The sequence below is a fragment of the Mixophyes fleayi genome, chromosome 5, assembly GCF_038048845.1.
Source record: "Mixophyes fleayi isolate aMixFle1 chromosome 5, aMixFle1.hap1, whole genome shotgun sequence".
NCBI classification, from domain to species: domain Eukaryota; kingdom Metazoa; phylum Chordata; class Amphibia; order Anura; family Limnodynastidae; genus Mixophyes; species Mixophyes fleayi.
Window position 1 is genome coordinate 228,447,830 of NC_134406.1, and position 14,918 is coordinate 228,462,747.

Sequence of the window (14,918 nt, forward strand, 5' to 3'; positions counted from 1 at the left end):
AGTGAAGATTTATAGAATTAGGTAATACTCATGTGTTCACACAAATTTACAAAATTTAATGAGCAGCATGGTGGCTAAGTGGTTAGCACTTCTGCCTCACATCACTGAGGTCAGGAGTTCAATTCCCGACCATGCCCTTATCTGTGTGGAGTTTGTATGTTCTCTCTGTATTTGCGTGTGTTTCCACCGGGTGCTCCTGTTTCCTCCCACAATCCAAAAAAACATACTAGTAGGTTAATTGGCTGCTATCAAAATTGACCCTAGTCTCTGTGTGTGTGTGTGTGTGTGTGTGTGTGTGTGTGTGTGTGTTAGGGAATTTGGACTGTAAGCTCCAATGGGGCAGGAACTGATTTGAGTTCTCTGTACAGCACTGCGGAATCAGTGGCGCTATATAAATAAATGATGTGTGGAAATGTTAACCTCATTCTGCATTTTGCATCAAAATTTGCACATTTTACTGGTGGCCTTAAATACTCCAACACATCCCACAGTAGAATCAACCCTTTAAGTTTTTTCGAAATGCTAAATTACAAATGAGCGTGGAGTGGCGGTCCACATAGTGGGGTAACAATTTTTCTCCGTGACTAAACAGAGAATTTCTAGAATATGAGGTATTACTGGAAAGTTTAACAGTATGGAGCAGAGAATTACAACATTTTCTCTGTACAGCGCTGCGTAATATGATTGGCGCTATATAAACAAAAAACCATAATAATACGTGTTGGTTTTTATTACAGTTCGCAGGTTCTGTAAAACTACCACATAAAAATAGTTACACATCTGTCAACATGTAAATATAACTTCACGGTAATTTTTGCTGCTGGACAGTTGTTTCTAAATATATAGCACCGCATATCAATGACATTCATCCATAATGTGTGAACAGAGAGCAGAAAGTTACAGTAAATACCATTTCAATGCTAGTTATATATTTAGTAATACCACCTTGTGAGATTGTTTGCTTCAATTTTGCATTCACTTTTGTGCACATTTCCTTGAGATACATTCCTGTAAATGATAAATTCATGTGGTAATAGATTTCTTGATGGCATCTTACAATCCTATACAAAGGTTTCCAAGAAGTTAAAGTGGAGCAAGCTCTTGCTACTACACCAGATTGATTTTGAAGTATGCAGCTATTGATTTGCGGCAAACATATGTTTTTATCAGCACACAGAAGAGTAGTGATGTTATTTTGTTAAATCAGATGTTAGAGACCAGGTAAGAGGGGTGAAAATATTAATTCCACTCTAATGAGAAAAATACGATACTGCTAGATTATGAGGCCTGTGTTAGAACATGTGGCAATGACAGTGTTTTTTATCTGTGCTTTTTGCAGTGATAAAAAACCTGTTATTGCTGCAATTTATCCTTAAAATCCCGTTGCGGCACCTGAGCGATACTCAGCTGCATTGGCGATATGGGTCCGGAGCGGTAAGGGTTAGCTCACCATTTCTCTGGGACAGCCTGAGGGAATATGTGTATATATGACCTGGCACGGGAAAGCTTGTCTTTGGGGAAACCCAGCAAATCTTATCGCCAGCGTGGGTTACTGCCGACAATAGCAGTGCAATGACCTCTTCACGTAAAGGGCAAAACATCTGTTTTTGGAGTCCTTTGTGCTTTTAATCCTACACTAAATATGCCTCTATATTTGAAGAATGGATCAGACTTTACAATTATTTTTTCACATATCATTGTTTCCCACGTCACTATAGCTAGTTTAGTTTGTCAACACCACTTAGTACCTCAACACTATAGATATTTGTGAAACAGAAAGGAAAATTAATAACCACTCTTTGTCTTCCTGTGTTCCAGGCACAAAAAAAAACTTAATGATAAGATGAACTGGGCAAAAATAGTGCCTGAAAAATTCTTTGTACAACACTGTGCAAAAATGTTATGAAATATGTAGATAATAAAAACATACCTCTCTACATTTGGGTAGGCAGGTGTGTGACCATGGCAAGATGGAGGCGTGGCCATGTACCAATGGGGGCGTAACCACACTCTGGGCACGTACCCAGCACTTTTGAAGTGCTAGGATATCTCGTTCTCTCCTCCCATCCAAACCCCTTCATTGCCATGCAGTGCAGCAGAGAACAGAATACCTCCTAACTTTTCCAATAATCAGGGCAAAGCAGTCCCAATTGGGAGATGGGACAGAGCCCTCAAATCAGGACTGTCCCACCTAAGTCAGGACAGTTGGGAGGTATGTAGTAATAACACTGCATAATGCATTTACTCTGTTTACTTTTTTTTACTGGATTTAAATTTAAATGATAGAAATAACAAAGTAAAAAATAATAACATATAGAAAAAAAATATGAGAATTGGTTAAAAATACTTTCTATATTATTTATCATATTGTTTTATTTAAATTCATATTAGGATTGAGTGATCTCTTTTTGGCGTCTTTTTAATTTCTTTGGTAATTTAATATAGCTTTTAAAGAGGTCTAATTCCCTATAATACAATCATATCTAAAAACAGACTGGACATCGGATCATTTCATACAGCTGTAGCTGTACAAAATTTCAGGACATGTTTCTTGCTAGTAGTAAAACCACTGGTTGTATAAGTCTATGTCCAATTTTTTGAGCTGTTGTTTAGCTGTACATTATATGCATTGTAAAATAGTGAATTATAGCATTATAACATATTGTTTGCTGTATTGATGATACATTATATTAAATACTACACAGCTATATAACAACGACACAGTGGTTAGCATTGTATGTTGGCACCAACACAAGCTTCTATCGGAACACTCTGGTTTCCAAAGCCACAGGTGAACAATCTATACACTGTTTAGTTGTAAAAAGCAGTGAAAGATACACAATTACAGTATTAGGGTCATAGGTCAATCGGTCATGAACTCCCAAGAACTCGATGTGACATCGTATGATTCCTCTGGTCGTTGAAGTGGCCAGGTGCCCTTAGGTTCCCGCCTCTAGATCTGTATAACATAGTAACATAGTAACATAGTTGATGAGGTTGAAAAAGACACTAGACCATCAAGTTCAACCTATTTTGGATCTCCTGCAATCCCTCACTTACATTTGAAATTGATCCATATTAAGCAACCGCCAATCTGTTTCAATCGGGAAAAATCCCTCCAGACCCAATATTGCAGACCTATTTTTTCCCTATATCCACTACTATCCATTATTTTAATTAATGGTCGTATCCCTGGATACACTTTTTCGCTAAAAATTTGTCTAACCCTTTCTTAAACATATCTATTGAATCTGCCATCACAACCTTCCATGGTAGTGAATTCTATATCTTAACTGCCCTTACTGTAAAGAAGCCCTTCCTTTGCTGGTTGTGAAACTTCCTCCCCTCTAACATTGTGGGGTGACTGCGTGTCCTGTGTATAGTCCTTGGGGTAAAAAGTTCCTATGAAAGTTCTCTGTATTGACACTCAATCTATTTGTACATAGTAATCATATCCCCTCTTAGACGCCTCTTTTCTAAATTAAACATGCCTAAACTGGCTAACCTTTCCTCATAACTTAATAACTCCATACCCTTTATCAATTTTGTCGCCCTTCTATGAACCCTTTCTAGTTCCAAAATATCTTTTTATAGAGTGGTGCCCAGAACTGTACTCCGTATTCAAGACAAGGTCTTACCAATGATTTATACAGTGGCAAAATTACACTGTCTTGCATTGCATCTATGCCCCTTTTTGTGCATGCCATTACTTTATTTGCCCTTACATCTGCTGCTTGACATTGAGCGCTATTGCTTAGTCTACTGTCTACAAGTACTCCAAAATCCTTTTCCATTATAGATTCCCCTAAATGAATTCCATTTAATTTATAGATTGTGTGCTTGTTTTTGATCCCTAAATGCATAACCTTACATTTATCTATGTTAAACCTCATATTCCATTTGGCCGCCCAATACTAAAGTTTATTTAAGTCCCTCTGTAGAGAAGCTACACCTTGCTCTGATTTTATTACCTTACAGAGTTTAGTGTCATCTGCAAAAAGGTCATTAATAAATATATTAAAAAGGGGTGGCCCCAGTTGGAACCTTGAGATACTCCACTTAAAACTTTTGACCAATTAGAAAATGTTCCATTTATCACAACTCTCTGTTCCCTATTCTCTAACCAGTTTTCGATCCAAGTGCAAATGTTGTTTCCTAGACCCAGTTCCCTTATTTTATAAACCAACCTCTTGTGTGGCACTGTATCAAAGGCCTTTGCAAAATCTAAGCAAACCACATCTACTGTGCTGCCCTGGTTTAAGTTCCCATTAACTTCCTCGTAGAAACTAATTAGATTAGTTTGATATGACCCATCCCTCACAAATCCATGCTGATTCCCACTAATAATCTGATTGCGCACCAAGTAATCCTGAATACTATCCCTTAATATACCTTCCAGTAGTTTCTCCACTATTGATGTTAGGCTTACAGGTCTATAATTCCCTGGTTGTGATCTCGTTCCCTTTTTAAACAACGGCGCCATATCTGCTATTCGCCAATCCCTTGGTACTGAGCCTGATGAGATTGAATCTATGAAAATTAAGAATAGCGGACTATTTCTGAATTTAGCTCCATAAGAACCTTGGGTATATGCCATCTGGACCTGGAGCTTTATTTATCTTAATATTCTTCAGTCGCCTTTGGACTTCTTTCTTTGTCAGCCAACTATTGATTAATGGTACGGTTTAATTTCTGTTTTTATGTATTATTCCTACAATTTGTTCCTCTCTAGTAAATACTGAAAAAAAGAAAGTGTTTAATACCTCTGCTTTTTCCTTAGTATCATTTATCAATTCCCCCATCTCACTTCTTAGGGGTCCTATATTATCTTTTTTAATCATTTTGCCATTTATATACTTAAAAAAAACTTTTTGGGGTTGTTTTACTTTCTTTTGCAACTTGTTTTTCATTTTCTAATTTAGCCAATTTAATTTACTTTTTGCATGTTTTATTACATTCCTTGTACCTATGGAAGGACTCAGACCCATCAGACTTAAACAATTTAAACGCACAATTCTTCCTTTGCATTTCTTCCCTTACCTTTTTATTTAGCCACATTGGTTTAGACTTAATTCTTTTACATTTATTTCCCATAGGAATGAACTTATATGTGTATGGTTCCAACAACATTTTAAAGACAGCCCACTTTTCTTACAAATGTATTACTTCAAAATGGTTAGCCCAGTCTATGCACTTTATAGACTCCTTTAGCATATTAAAAATTTGCCTTTCTAAAGTAAAAAGTCCTAGTTGAGCCCTAATACTGTTTCTTCTGGAAACTAATTTCAAATGAGACCATATTATGATCAGTATTTCCCAAGTGTTACTTGAATATTTGATATTATGTCTACATTATTTGTTATTACTAGGTCCAGTATAGTCCGGTTTCTAGTTGGTTCCTCTACTATTTGGGACATGTAATGGTCTTTTAACATGCTCAGAAACCTATTTCCCCTAGCTGTACTGCAGGTCTCAGTACTCCAATCAATGTCCGGATAATTAAAATAATTAAAATTTGACCTAGTTGTGTGGCCTTTTCAATTTGCTGTAGAAGTTGGGCTTCCTCACTCATACTAATATCTGGCAGTTTATAGCACATCCCTATCAGCAACTTCTCTGAACTTTTTCCTCCACTGGATATTTCCACCCACAGTGCCTCTATATTATCACCAATATTCTTGTAAATAACTTCCTGAATACTTGTTTTTAACTCTGGCTTAATTTAAGGTCTCCTCCCCTTTTATTTACCCTATACCTTCTGAAGAGAGAATAGCCTTCCAGGTTGACTTCCCAGTCATGTGTATCATCCCACCAGGTCTCCGTAATGCCTATAATATCATACTGCTCATTCATTGCTACTAGTTCTGCATACACAGCTAGTGAATATCGATAAATGAACAGGTTTGCATTTGCAAGCCTACACTTAAGTCTATTGCCTCCCTTAGGTATTTCTTTTTGACATAAAAAGGGCCTCTTCTTATTGGCTATGCTTCCCTTTCCCCCTCTCCACCCCCTTGACTCTTGTTTAATTCCTCCTTACTACTCTCAATGTTTATCCCATAAATACTTGTTTCCCCCCCCCCCCCCGGAGCCTAGTTTAAAATCCAAAATCCAACCTTCAAACCCTCCTCTCTCCCCTAGCACAGCAGTCCGCTCCTCATTCAGGTGCAGTCCATCTCGACAAAAAAGATGGCAACTGACCGAGAAATCAGCCCAGTGCTCTAAGAATCCAAAACCCTCCTTCCTACACCAATCTTTTAGCCACGCATTAACCTCCTTAATCTCCCGCTGCCTCCCTGGACTAACGTATGGCACAGGCAGTATTTCCGAAAATACTGCCTAGGATGTCCTTGTCTTAAGTTTGTGACTTATGTCCCTGAAATCATTCTTTAGGACACCCCATCTTCCTCTAACTCGGTCATTGGTACAAACATGCACCAAAACCGTCGGGACATTCCCAGCCCCTCCCAACAATCTGTCCACCCGATCCGCAATAAGCCGAGCCCGAGCACCCCGGGAGACAACACACTGTTCGGCATGCATGGTCCCAGTAACAGATTGCCTTATCTACCTTCCTAATAATTGAATCCCCTACCACCACAATCTGCTTGAGTCCTTGAGTAACTTTGGTTCCCTCTATGCTGGAAAGAACATTCCCCTGGTTGCTAGGGGACGCAGTCTCACCCAACTCTACCAATTCTGAACTGACTTGCACAGTATCTTCATCCAATCTGGCAAATCTGCTGGGATTGCTTAGCTCAGAACTGGCCTGCCTCTTCCTCCCTCTGCTACCCCTAGTAACCGTTACCCAGCTGCCTACCTGTCAGGCGCGGGCTGGGAGAGAGAAGCCCAGGGGGCACGCAGGCGGCCGCATCCCATGACATGGGATGTGGCCGCCTGTGTGCTGACGCGGCCGCATCTCTTGTCATCAGATGCGGTCGCCGGGGAAAGTGTTGGATATTGCATCCGGGGGGCAGCCCGCCGGCCTACCCCCCGGCCCTGATAGCGGTCTGACTGAGCGGCCCGGGGGGGTGCTGCCCCCCGGGCCAGCCCGCCCCTGCTACCTGTGCAACTGGGTAACGGTCCATTCATAACATCTCTGGACTTGCTGTTTGGTGCATGAAAAATGATATTATTTATAACTAGTGTTTGCAAAGTGCGAACGCTCCATAAGTAACGGAAACGTTCTCATGCATTTGAGAACAGGATGATACCAATCTTGATGTAATTTAAATGTTGGAAACATTAATTAGCCTCTTCACCATTTTATGTTTTATATTAAAAGATAAAAAATGTCTTTTACATATTTAAATGTTGCTACGATAATAATTATGTTGCGTATTAATCGCATGGCAACTGATTCTAGTGTACATAAATTATTTATTACCACCGTCATCCAATTATTAAACCTCAACAATAGCATATATATGCGGGTTAGGGAATATAGATTGTTTTCTCCAATTGGGTTGTGACTGACGTGAATTATTACAAATTCTCTGTACAGAGTTGCTTAATATGATTGGTGCTATATAAATGAATAAATATAATCACAGTACTTCTGGAGATCTAGACCTAACTTAATCTTAAAACTGTCATCATTGTAAAGAATCATTTTCAGTTAGCTTAGCCTGGAATTCCCCTAAAAATTTGTTAGGAAATTAAAAACAAACACTGTAGTGTCAATTGTGACCACCAGCACAGCAGTTACATCTAAACTGTATATTTATGTTACAATATAGTCTGTAGTCTATATTAGGGGAAGATTTAAAACATAAAGTGTAAGCCCAGTACCCTCTGAAATCCTGCATTTTCCTCTAACATGTATTTGTTTCCTGTGCTCTCTCTGTAGGAGACGGACCTCATGACATTTAACATCTCCATCCATCGTTCATGGTGGAGAGAACATGGACCAGGTTGTGTGAGAAGGGTCGTGTCTGTTCCAGCCAGCAGGAACCTTGGAGATCACTCGTTCATCTCGGTGACTGGATGTATCATTGAATTTCAGTACCTAGAGGTCATCCACAGTGCTTTTCAAATACTTATGTCTGTAAGTAACTTTCATCAAACCTACAAACTGTTTTCCTTGCTGTACATATACTAATGCATATTATCATACAGAAAAGTACAGAATCAAATGAGTGAAATTAGGCTCAGCAATGATGGTCAAGCAGATCACTCATCGACTTTCTCCAAGAGAATATGTGATTGTGTAACGTACTGTTGCACTTCATTTCATGTTAATTTGATACATTTTTAATTTGCTATTTAATATACAAATGGTTTAAGGCTAGTATTAGTTACAATAGGAACTTGTTTGGGTTGCGATAGCATTTTGGTTGTACAATATTGAATTTCATCACCTCTTTTCTATGAACCTATAGCGTTAAATAGTAATCCCCGAGGCTTGAGAAGCTAATTAAAGATATCAATCATAGATATCAATTAGCATTAGTGTAAGCGTGTGTCAGCATTATTCGTTTTCAGCAGTTTATATTTGTAATGCCAGGTATACCAAATTACCTACAATTTTTCAAGACTGCAACATCCTCCCTGTGGCAACGGTTGTAACCAATCTCATCAGAAAGTCTGAGATTACAAACCAGGGTAATGTCTTTTTGCCCATAGCCACAGTCAATGTTTCTTTCAATTTATATTGTATTATACTGTATGTCATGACTTCAAATCCTAACACCTGCAGCTTTTTATTTATGGTAGAATCTTGGACACTGGTGAAAACTGTCACATTTTGAGATGAAAGAACAAAATAATAAAAACAATGATCAATAGTATTGTCCATTTAAGCTTGACAAGCGGTCACTGAGTGTAACTGATTTAGATTTGAGATAGACATTCTGTGCCTGATTCATTAAGGCACCCAAAATGAACGTATTGTGGTTTTTTAAAAGCGCTAAACTAAACACTGTCAGTCCAACATCCAATCTCATTGACTGAATTTCCAGGAACAGGCTGACATTGAAGTCCTGGGTAAGGGTCTGTCAGCAGCTGCCAAGAGGACTGCCAGTTTGGTTTAGACCTCTGTGCTCCAACTTGTTTAGTTGCCTACTAACACATCCTTCCGAAATTCCCTTCATAGAAACATACCTGACTTTGTTTAATAAGTTTAACTATAATGAAACATGTTGGCAGAATTGTATTTGAGCAGTCTGCCAGAGCAGTATGTGAGCACCTCACCGCACTGTTGTTTCCCTGACGTCATGAGATGAAAACTACCAGTTAAATCTCTCTCTATATATAATATATAAGTATGTGTACAGTGTGTTTCAAAAATGCATTAATATAAAATCTTTATAATAAATGGCAGTCCAGGTGTGATCATCACAATGGTGAAATAGCATCTGCAAGAAAACACTTCTTTTGCAACAAATGTTTATGAGCCCTAAATGTGCCCAGTGATTGGGGAGGGTTGACAGACAATGGCATAAGTAAAGGGGAAAGCTATTACATATGTTTGCTGGTGATATACTAAGTGCAAAGGAGGCAGGATTAATGATATTGTCAGTGCAATGGGGGCTGGCCATATGTTCAACAAAGTGATCTGAGAATGGGACCAGTGCAAGGTAGAAAGAGGGAATGGAATCAATGTAAGAACCATTAAGTATCATTTTAGATACATTTTAGACAAATACACAGGCAAAACTGTGTGCACTACTATTAGATACATGCAGTTCTGCCTTCACAAGCAGTACACTGTGAAGCGGGACATACCTCCCAACTGTCCTTGCTGTCTGACCAAATCCTGACTAAGCGAGACAGTCACCCAAATTCGGGACTGCCCCATCAGATTCAGGACAGTTGGCAGACTGTCCTCCACTCTCCTACCTGTTCTTGTCACATTCACCATCTGTGGCTGCTGGTTTCTTTAAATTAGTTGCTGCTTGTCTGGATCCTGGAATGCTGGAGGCCCTATTTGGAAAAAATAATGGGTACATGAAATGTAGAAAATGCCAACCAGCCCCAGCATTAAATCAATAGCACACACATTAAATAATTAGGCCTCCCTCCAGCCCCAATATTAAAATAATAGTACTCACATTTAATAAGTAGACCTACTTCCCTCCAATCAACCCCAGTAAAAAATTAATAACATTTACGTTTAAAATTACCATTTTCCACAACCATCCCCGTCATTAAATAATTTGTTTTCAAATTTAGTAAATAACTCTTTTCCCCAAACTCAGCCCCACATTTAATTAATATCCCCATATCACACTAGCTTTAAATTAAAGGTCCCGCCACCCCATCTTAATTTAATAGGCCCCACTATTTAATGAAATAGGCCACAAATAAATCAAATTGCCCCACCATCACAATAAACCACCATCAATAAAATAGCAAACATTAAAAAATTAGCCCCCCCCCACCTAAACGCCACCATTAAATTAATAGCATACCTTCCACCGATGTTTATTAAGACAGCCCCCCTCCCTTCCCTCATATCACACATTAGAGCAACATACCCCCCCTTTCCTTCACAAATTATAGTAGCCCCCCTGTCCTTCACACTCCCTATAGTTTAGTATAGGCAGTCCCACCCACCTTCCTATAGTATAGTATATAGGCAATCCCCCCACCTTCCTATAGTATATAGGCAGCCCTCCCACCTTTCTTTAGTATATAGGCAGTCTCCCCCCATCTTCCTATAATATAGTATAGTATAGTATAGTATATAAGCAGTCCCCCCACCTTCCTATAGTATATAGGCAGTCTCCCCCCACCTTCCTATAATATAGTATATAGGCAATCCCCCCCACCTTACTATAGTAGAGTATATTATATAGGCATTCCTCCCCCCACCTTCCTATAGTATAGTATATAGGCAGCCCCCCTCCTATTGTATAGTATAGGCAGCCCCCTCCTATGGTATAGTATAGGCATCCCCCCCTTAGTATAGCATAGGCAGCCCCCCTTAGTATAGAATAGGATTGGCAGCCCCCCCCTTAGTATAGTATAGTATTGGCAGCCCCCCCCCCCCCCCCCCCCTTCAGTTGTTCTGGCCAGCGTCTCTCCTCAAATCAGGCAGACAGGGAGTGAATTCAGACATCCTGTCTGCCGAACAGCACCGTGGGAGCCCATACAGCAACAGGCAGCCTAGCTATTGGCTGCCTGTCAAAAACATATATATTTTTTTCAATCTGAGAAATGGAGTGGCCTCCCGGGACCTCGTTAGGCCACCGGACTACCAGGCAACTTCCAGGTAAGATCTATGGCCAATCCGCCCCTGGCTGCTGTTTTACCTTACACAGAACTGACATCCTGCCAGAGCAGTAACTGCAATCTGATATACTGCTCTGTCATTAACACTGCTCCCTTGTATTATAGTAGATAAACATGCATCAATAAGTACAACCACATGTGTTGTAATCCACCACTATGCATAATTAGTGAGTGGATCAATTAGATGCAGACTAAACAGAAGGTTACTATATTAATAACAATATTCTTTAATACAGTAAAAGTAATGCCAAATAAGCAAAAAAAGGGTAAATCTAGGAACAATCTTGCTGATAAACTGTAAATTTTAGATATTTTAAATGAAATTAGTAAATAACATGCAACTGCTAAAACTGAAACAATATCTTATACATATAAACTAAGGATATCAAGTAGTTCCTACCCACAGAGAAAGAGAGAGATATTCAATAGACCTTGAAAATAGACCTGAACGTGTAATGAAAAACCATTCATTTTAGTGGGTTAAGTAACACTAAAAAAATATAATGTTCCCTTACAGCTAAAGATGTGCTTCATAGTAATAGTTAATGTAACTAAATCTGGGTCCACTATAAATACTATATGGAGGCAATATTTCTGCAAAAGGACAAATGTCCTTATGTGAACAGCCATTCAAGCCAAGCACACATACAGTAACATAAAGTTCCATTTATGAACAGAAAAAATAAACTACCAGTATATAAAGAGAATGCTGTGTGAGGCTTGTGATATCTTCCCAATTTGTCACATGGTGATATGCTAAGAACTACTGTATATGAGAAATGGTTATTCCTAAGTTGTTTAACCACTTTATCAAATAAATTTATCTCTGACCCCATTTGCTATGCTCTAGAATCAAGGCATTAATTAGACTAATGTTGCTTAAATTAAACTGTACATATTTGGGATAACAGTTTCATCTGAATTTTCTTTAGTTTTTGTACATATACATATTTTTAGACATTTTTTTATTTCACTGCTTTTAGGTTTGTTTGTTTAAATGTAGAGGGGTTCTGTTTGTTTTTTACCACAAATCTCTAGCAACAATTTCAGCTACTTAGTTGGCATTAATTCATTTGAATGAGGGCTGTTGAATTTAAAAGTCAACTGAGAACAAATGTTTTATTCTTTTAATAAAATGCGTGGGTAAAGGGAGCTCACAAAAGTTGTACTCACCTTCCTCAAAAGGCAGTGGAAAATATGCTGAAGTATTGCTGTAGAGGGCAAGCCTCACTCACATGCATTTTGCTACAACAATAAAATATATGTGTGAAGATGCCCTTTAAAAAATGGTTACATTTCAGTGGGATGGATTGTCATCCATTACCATTTCTTTAGTCTTTATATATGTTAGTGAAATTATATTTATAACGTTCGCTCGTACTGGAATGATACAAGATCCTGAAATGTGACAGCAGGTGGCTTTGGAATCTGCACTGAATTGTTGTTAGGAATGTAAATACATTTTAAATTTAAACATCTTTTCTGTTGCCACATATTGCCAATATTTTACTTATAATTTCATTTTGGTTATATTCTTGACGGCAATTCCTTATTGTTTGAGGTTTCAGTCCTAGAAAACCACAGTAAACAAATTATGGTAATCATGAAAAGCAGTGATTGGACAGGGTGTTTTGACAAGCAAGGCAAATATGCCAAACCACGCACATCCCTCTAGACCTTCACAGAACATAGATTTGTTTAAGGTAATCAGCACAGACAGAAGGATAGAATGTAAAATGTAACACCTTGCTTGTATACAAAGTAGCACTGCCCAGCAATATCTCTGGAACTGGGGTGCCCAGAGGAACGTGCCAAAAAACGGAAGGTGGTAAAATAGGTACATTTGTACCTCTGCATTTTTTTGGGTTGATAAACATCCCTTACTGAGCATTATTCAGAAGGGGTACAGACATTAAACTGGAAGCAGAGCTGCAAACACGCAGTTTATTCTGAATGGATATATTCGTGAAAAGTAATGGGAGCACACTGTGGACCTGATTTATGGTTTGACCCATTTTGCTGCCTGAAAACAAAGCAATATTTTTACATCAGGTGTACAAATGCATATACTTATGCCCAAAAATAGCACAGAGATGCAGCATGACAATGTTGGTTATAAATGCAAACGACGCATCATCCTATTCATACACAAAATAATGTCATGATATTACATACACAATAGAGAATAGTGTCTAGAAAGAGCTAGTAATAAATGTGAAAGTGTAATTAAAAACAAATACACACACGCATCCATTGTTCACCTCTTTGTAAATCCAGTGGTGATCTTCTTTCCCGCTGTAGTCCAAATGTAAACGGCAAATTACAAATAACAAATCTGAAAAAACAGCTGCAAATTGGCATGATAGAACCATGACGCTAATGAATGAAGTACCAATACACAGACAGACAATCAGAAGCAGCTAGTTCTTACTGCTGGTGGTCGTCACCATCATCAAGAATCTTTACACCAGGGCTCCAGTACCAGCAAAAGTACACCTGCTAAGAAGCATATCTGGAGATGTGTCCATGTCTCATTAGGTCCCATCTGCAGTGGGCTGGCTACACTTATATGCACACACCCCAGTTTCGCATCTCCAGCTATAATGATCTGCAAGTCTCAGATATGGTCAAATTTATATAGAGACTCACTTTGTACTCAGTGTAAAATGTTTATTTTTATGTCTACTTTCTCTAAATAAGGCCATGTGTGTCCAAGTACAGAGGTCAAGGACTGTGAGTTATCTGCTATCTGAATGATGCAGCACATGTCCTTGTGTTTCAAACTCCCATTGTCCTATAGATTGTAAGCTTGCGAGCAGGGTTCTCTTACCTCTCTGTCTGTATGTATTACCCAGTATTGTTTTATTAATGTTTGTTCCCAATTGTAAAGCACTACGGAATTTGCTGGCGCTATATAAATTGATGATGATGATGATCTGTGTGCGTAGTGGGGCATGTTGTGGAGAAGGATATCTGGAGTCGTTTAAGGTGTCTTTGGGTTCAATATCATTCCTCCAACACTATGTTGGGCTTTTGAAGGACAGTGGCTCTCTGTTCTGCTCCTTGCTCTCTTTTCTTTTATTCAATGTTTAAAGCAGTCTGCTTTTGGTGTTTGCCATACAGTGTACCATTTACTGCTTGTGCTGGTCTCTTAATTGGATGTAACGCCATGTGTTGGCTATTAGCTAACAAGCTACATCAGCCCTCTAGTACTTCTACTGGTCTGATTAGCTGGTGCCTGCTTCGAGATGTCTGTCTGCACCGCTCACTGTTTGTCAGGTGGGTATGTAAGCCCAGGAATGGGCTAATGCAGTGGTTCCCAAACTGTGCGCCTAGGCTCCCTGGGGTGCCTCGGCGATCTCACAGGGGTGCCTCCGCCAGGGCCAATGGTAAGCAAGGCGGGGGACTACTTGGTAATTATTTTGGCTTAGGGGTGCCTTGAAAAGATTATGGAGACCCTAAGGGTGCCTTGAACTGAAAAAGTTTGGGATCCACTGGGCTAATGGACATGTAATAACATCTGGTTCTCTGAAAATACCCTATTCTGAGATAGAAATGTGCTGCTTTTGTGCATATTGTGCTACTTGTAAATTAACTTTAGTGAATACAAAAAAAAGTGTATTTAAATGTTCTTTTGAAATATATGCATTTTTTGGCAATATCCATTTATAATTACCATGAAT

At 38.9% G+C, this 14,918-nt stretch overlaps 1 protein-coding gene across 2 annotated transcripts in view; it reads left to right on the forward strand.

Moving 5' to 3' along the window:
- Window positions 1–14,918, forward strand: part of NKAIN3 (sodium/potassium transporting ATPase interacting 3) — a 404,420-nt gene that overhangs the window by 302,258 nt on the left and 87,244 nt on the right. For both annotated transcript variants that reach the window (XM_075211372.1, XM_075211373.1), the window contains one exon: window positions 7,850–8,047. In XM_075211372.1, coding sequence (XP_075067473.1) covers window positions 7,850–8,047 — 198 coding nt within the window. The remainder of the gene's footprint in view (window positions 1–7,849; window positions 8,048–14,918) is intronic.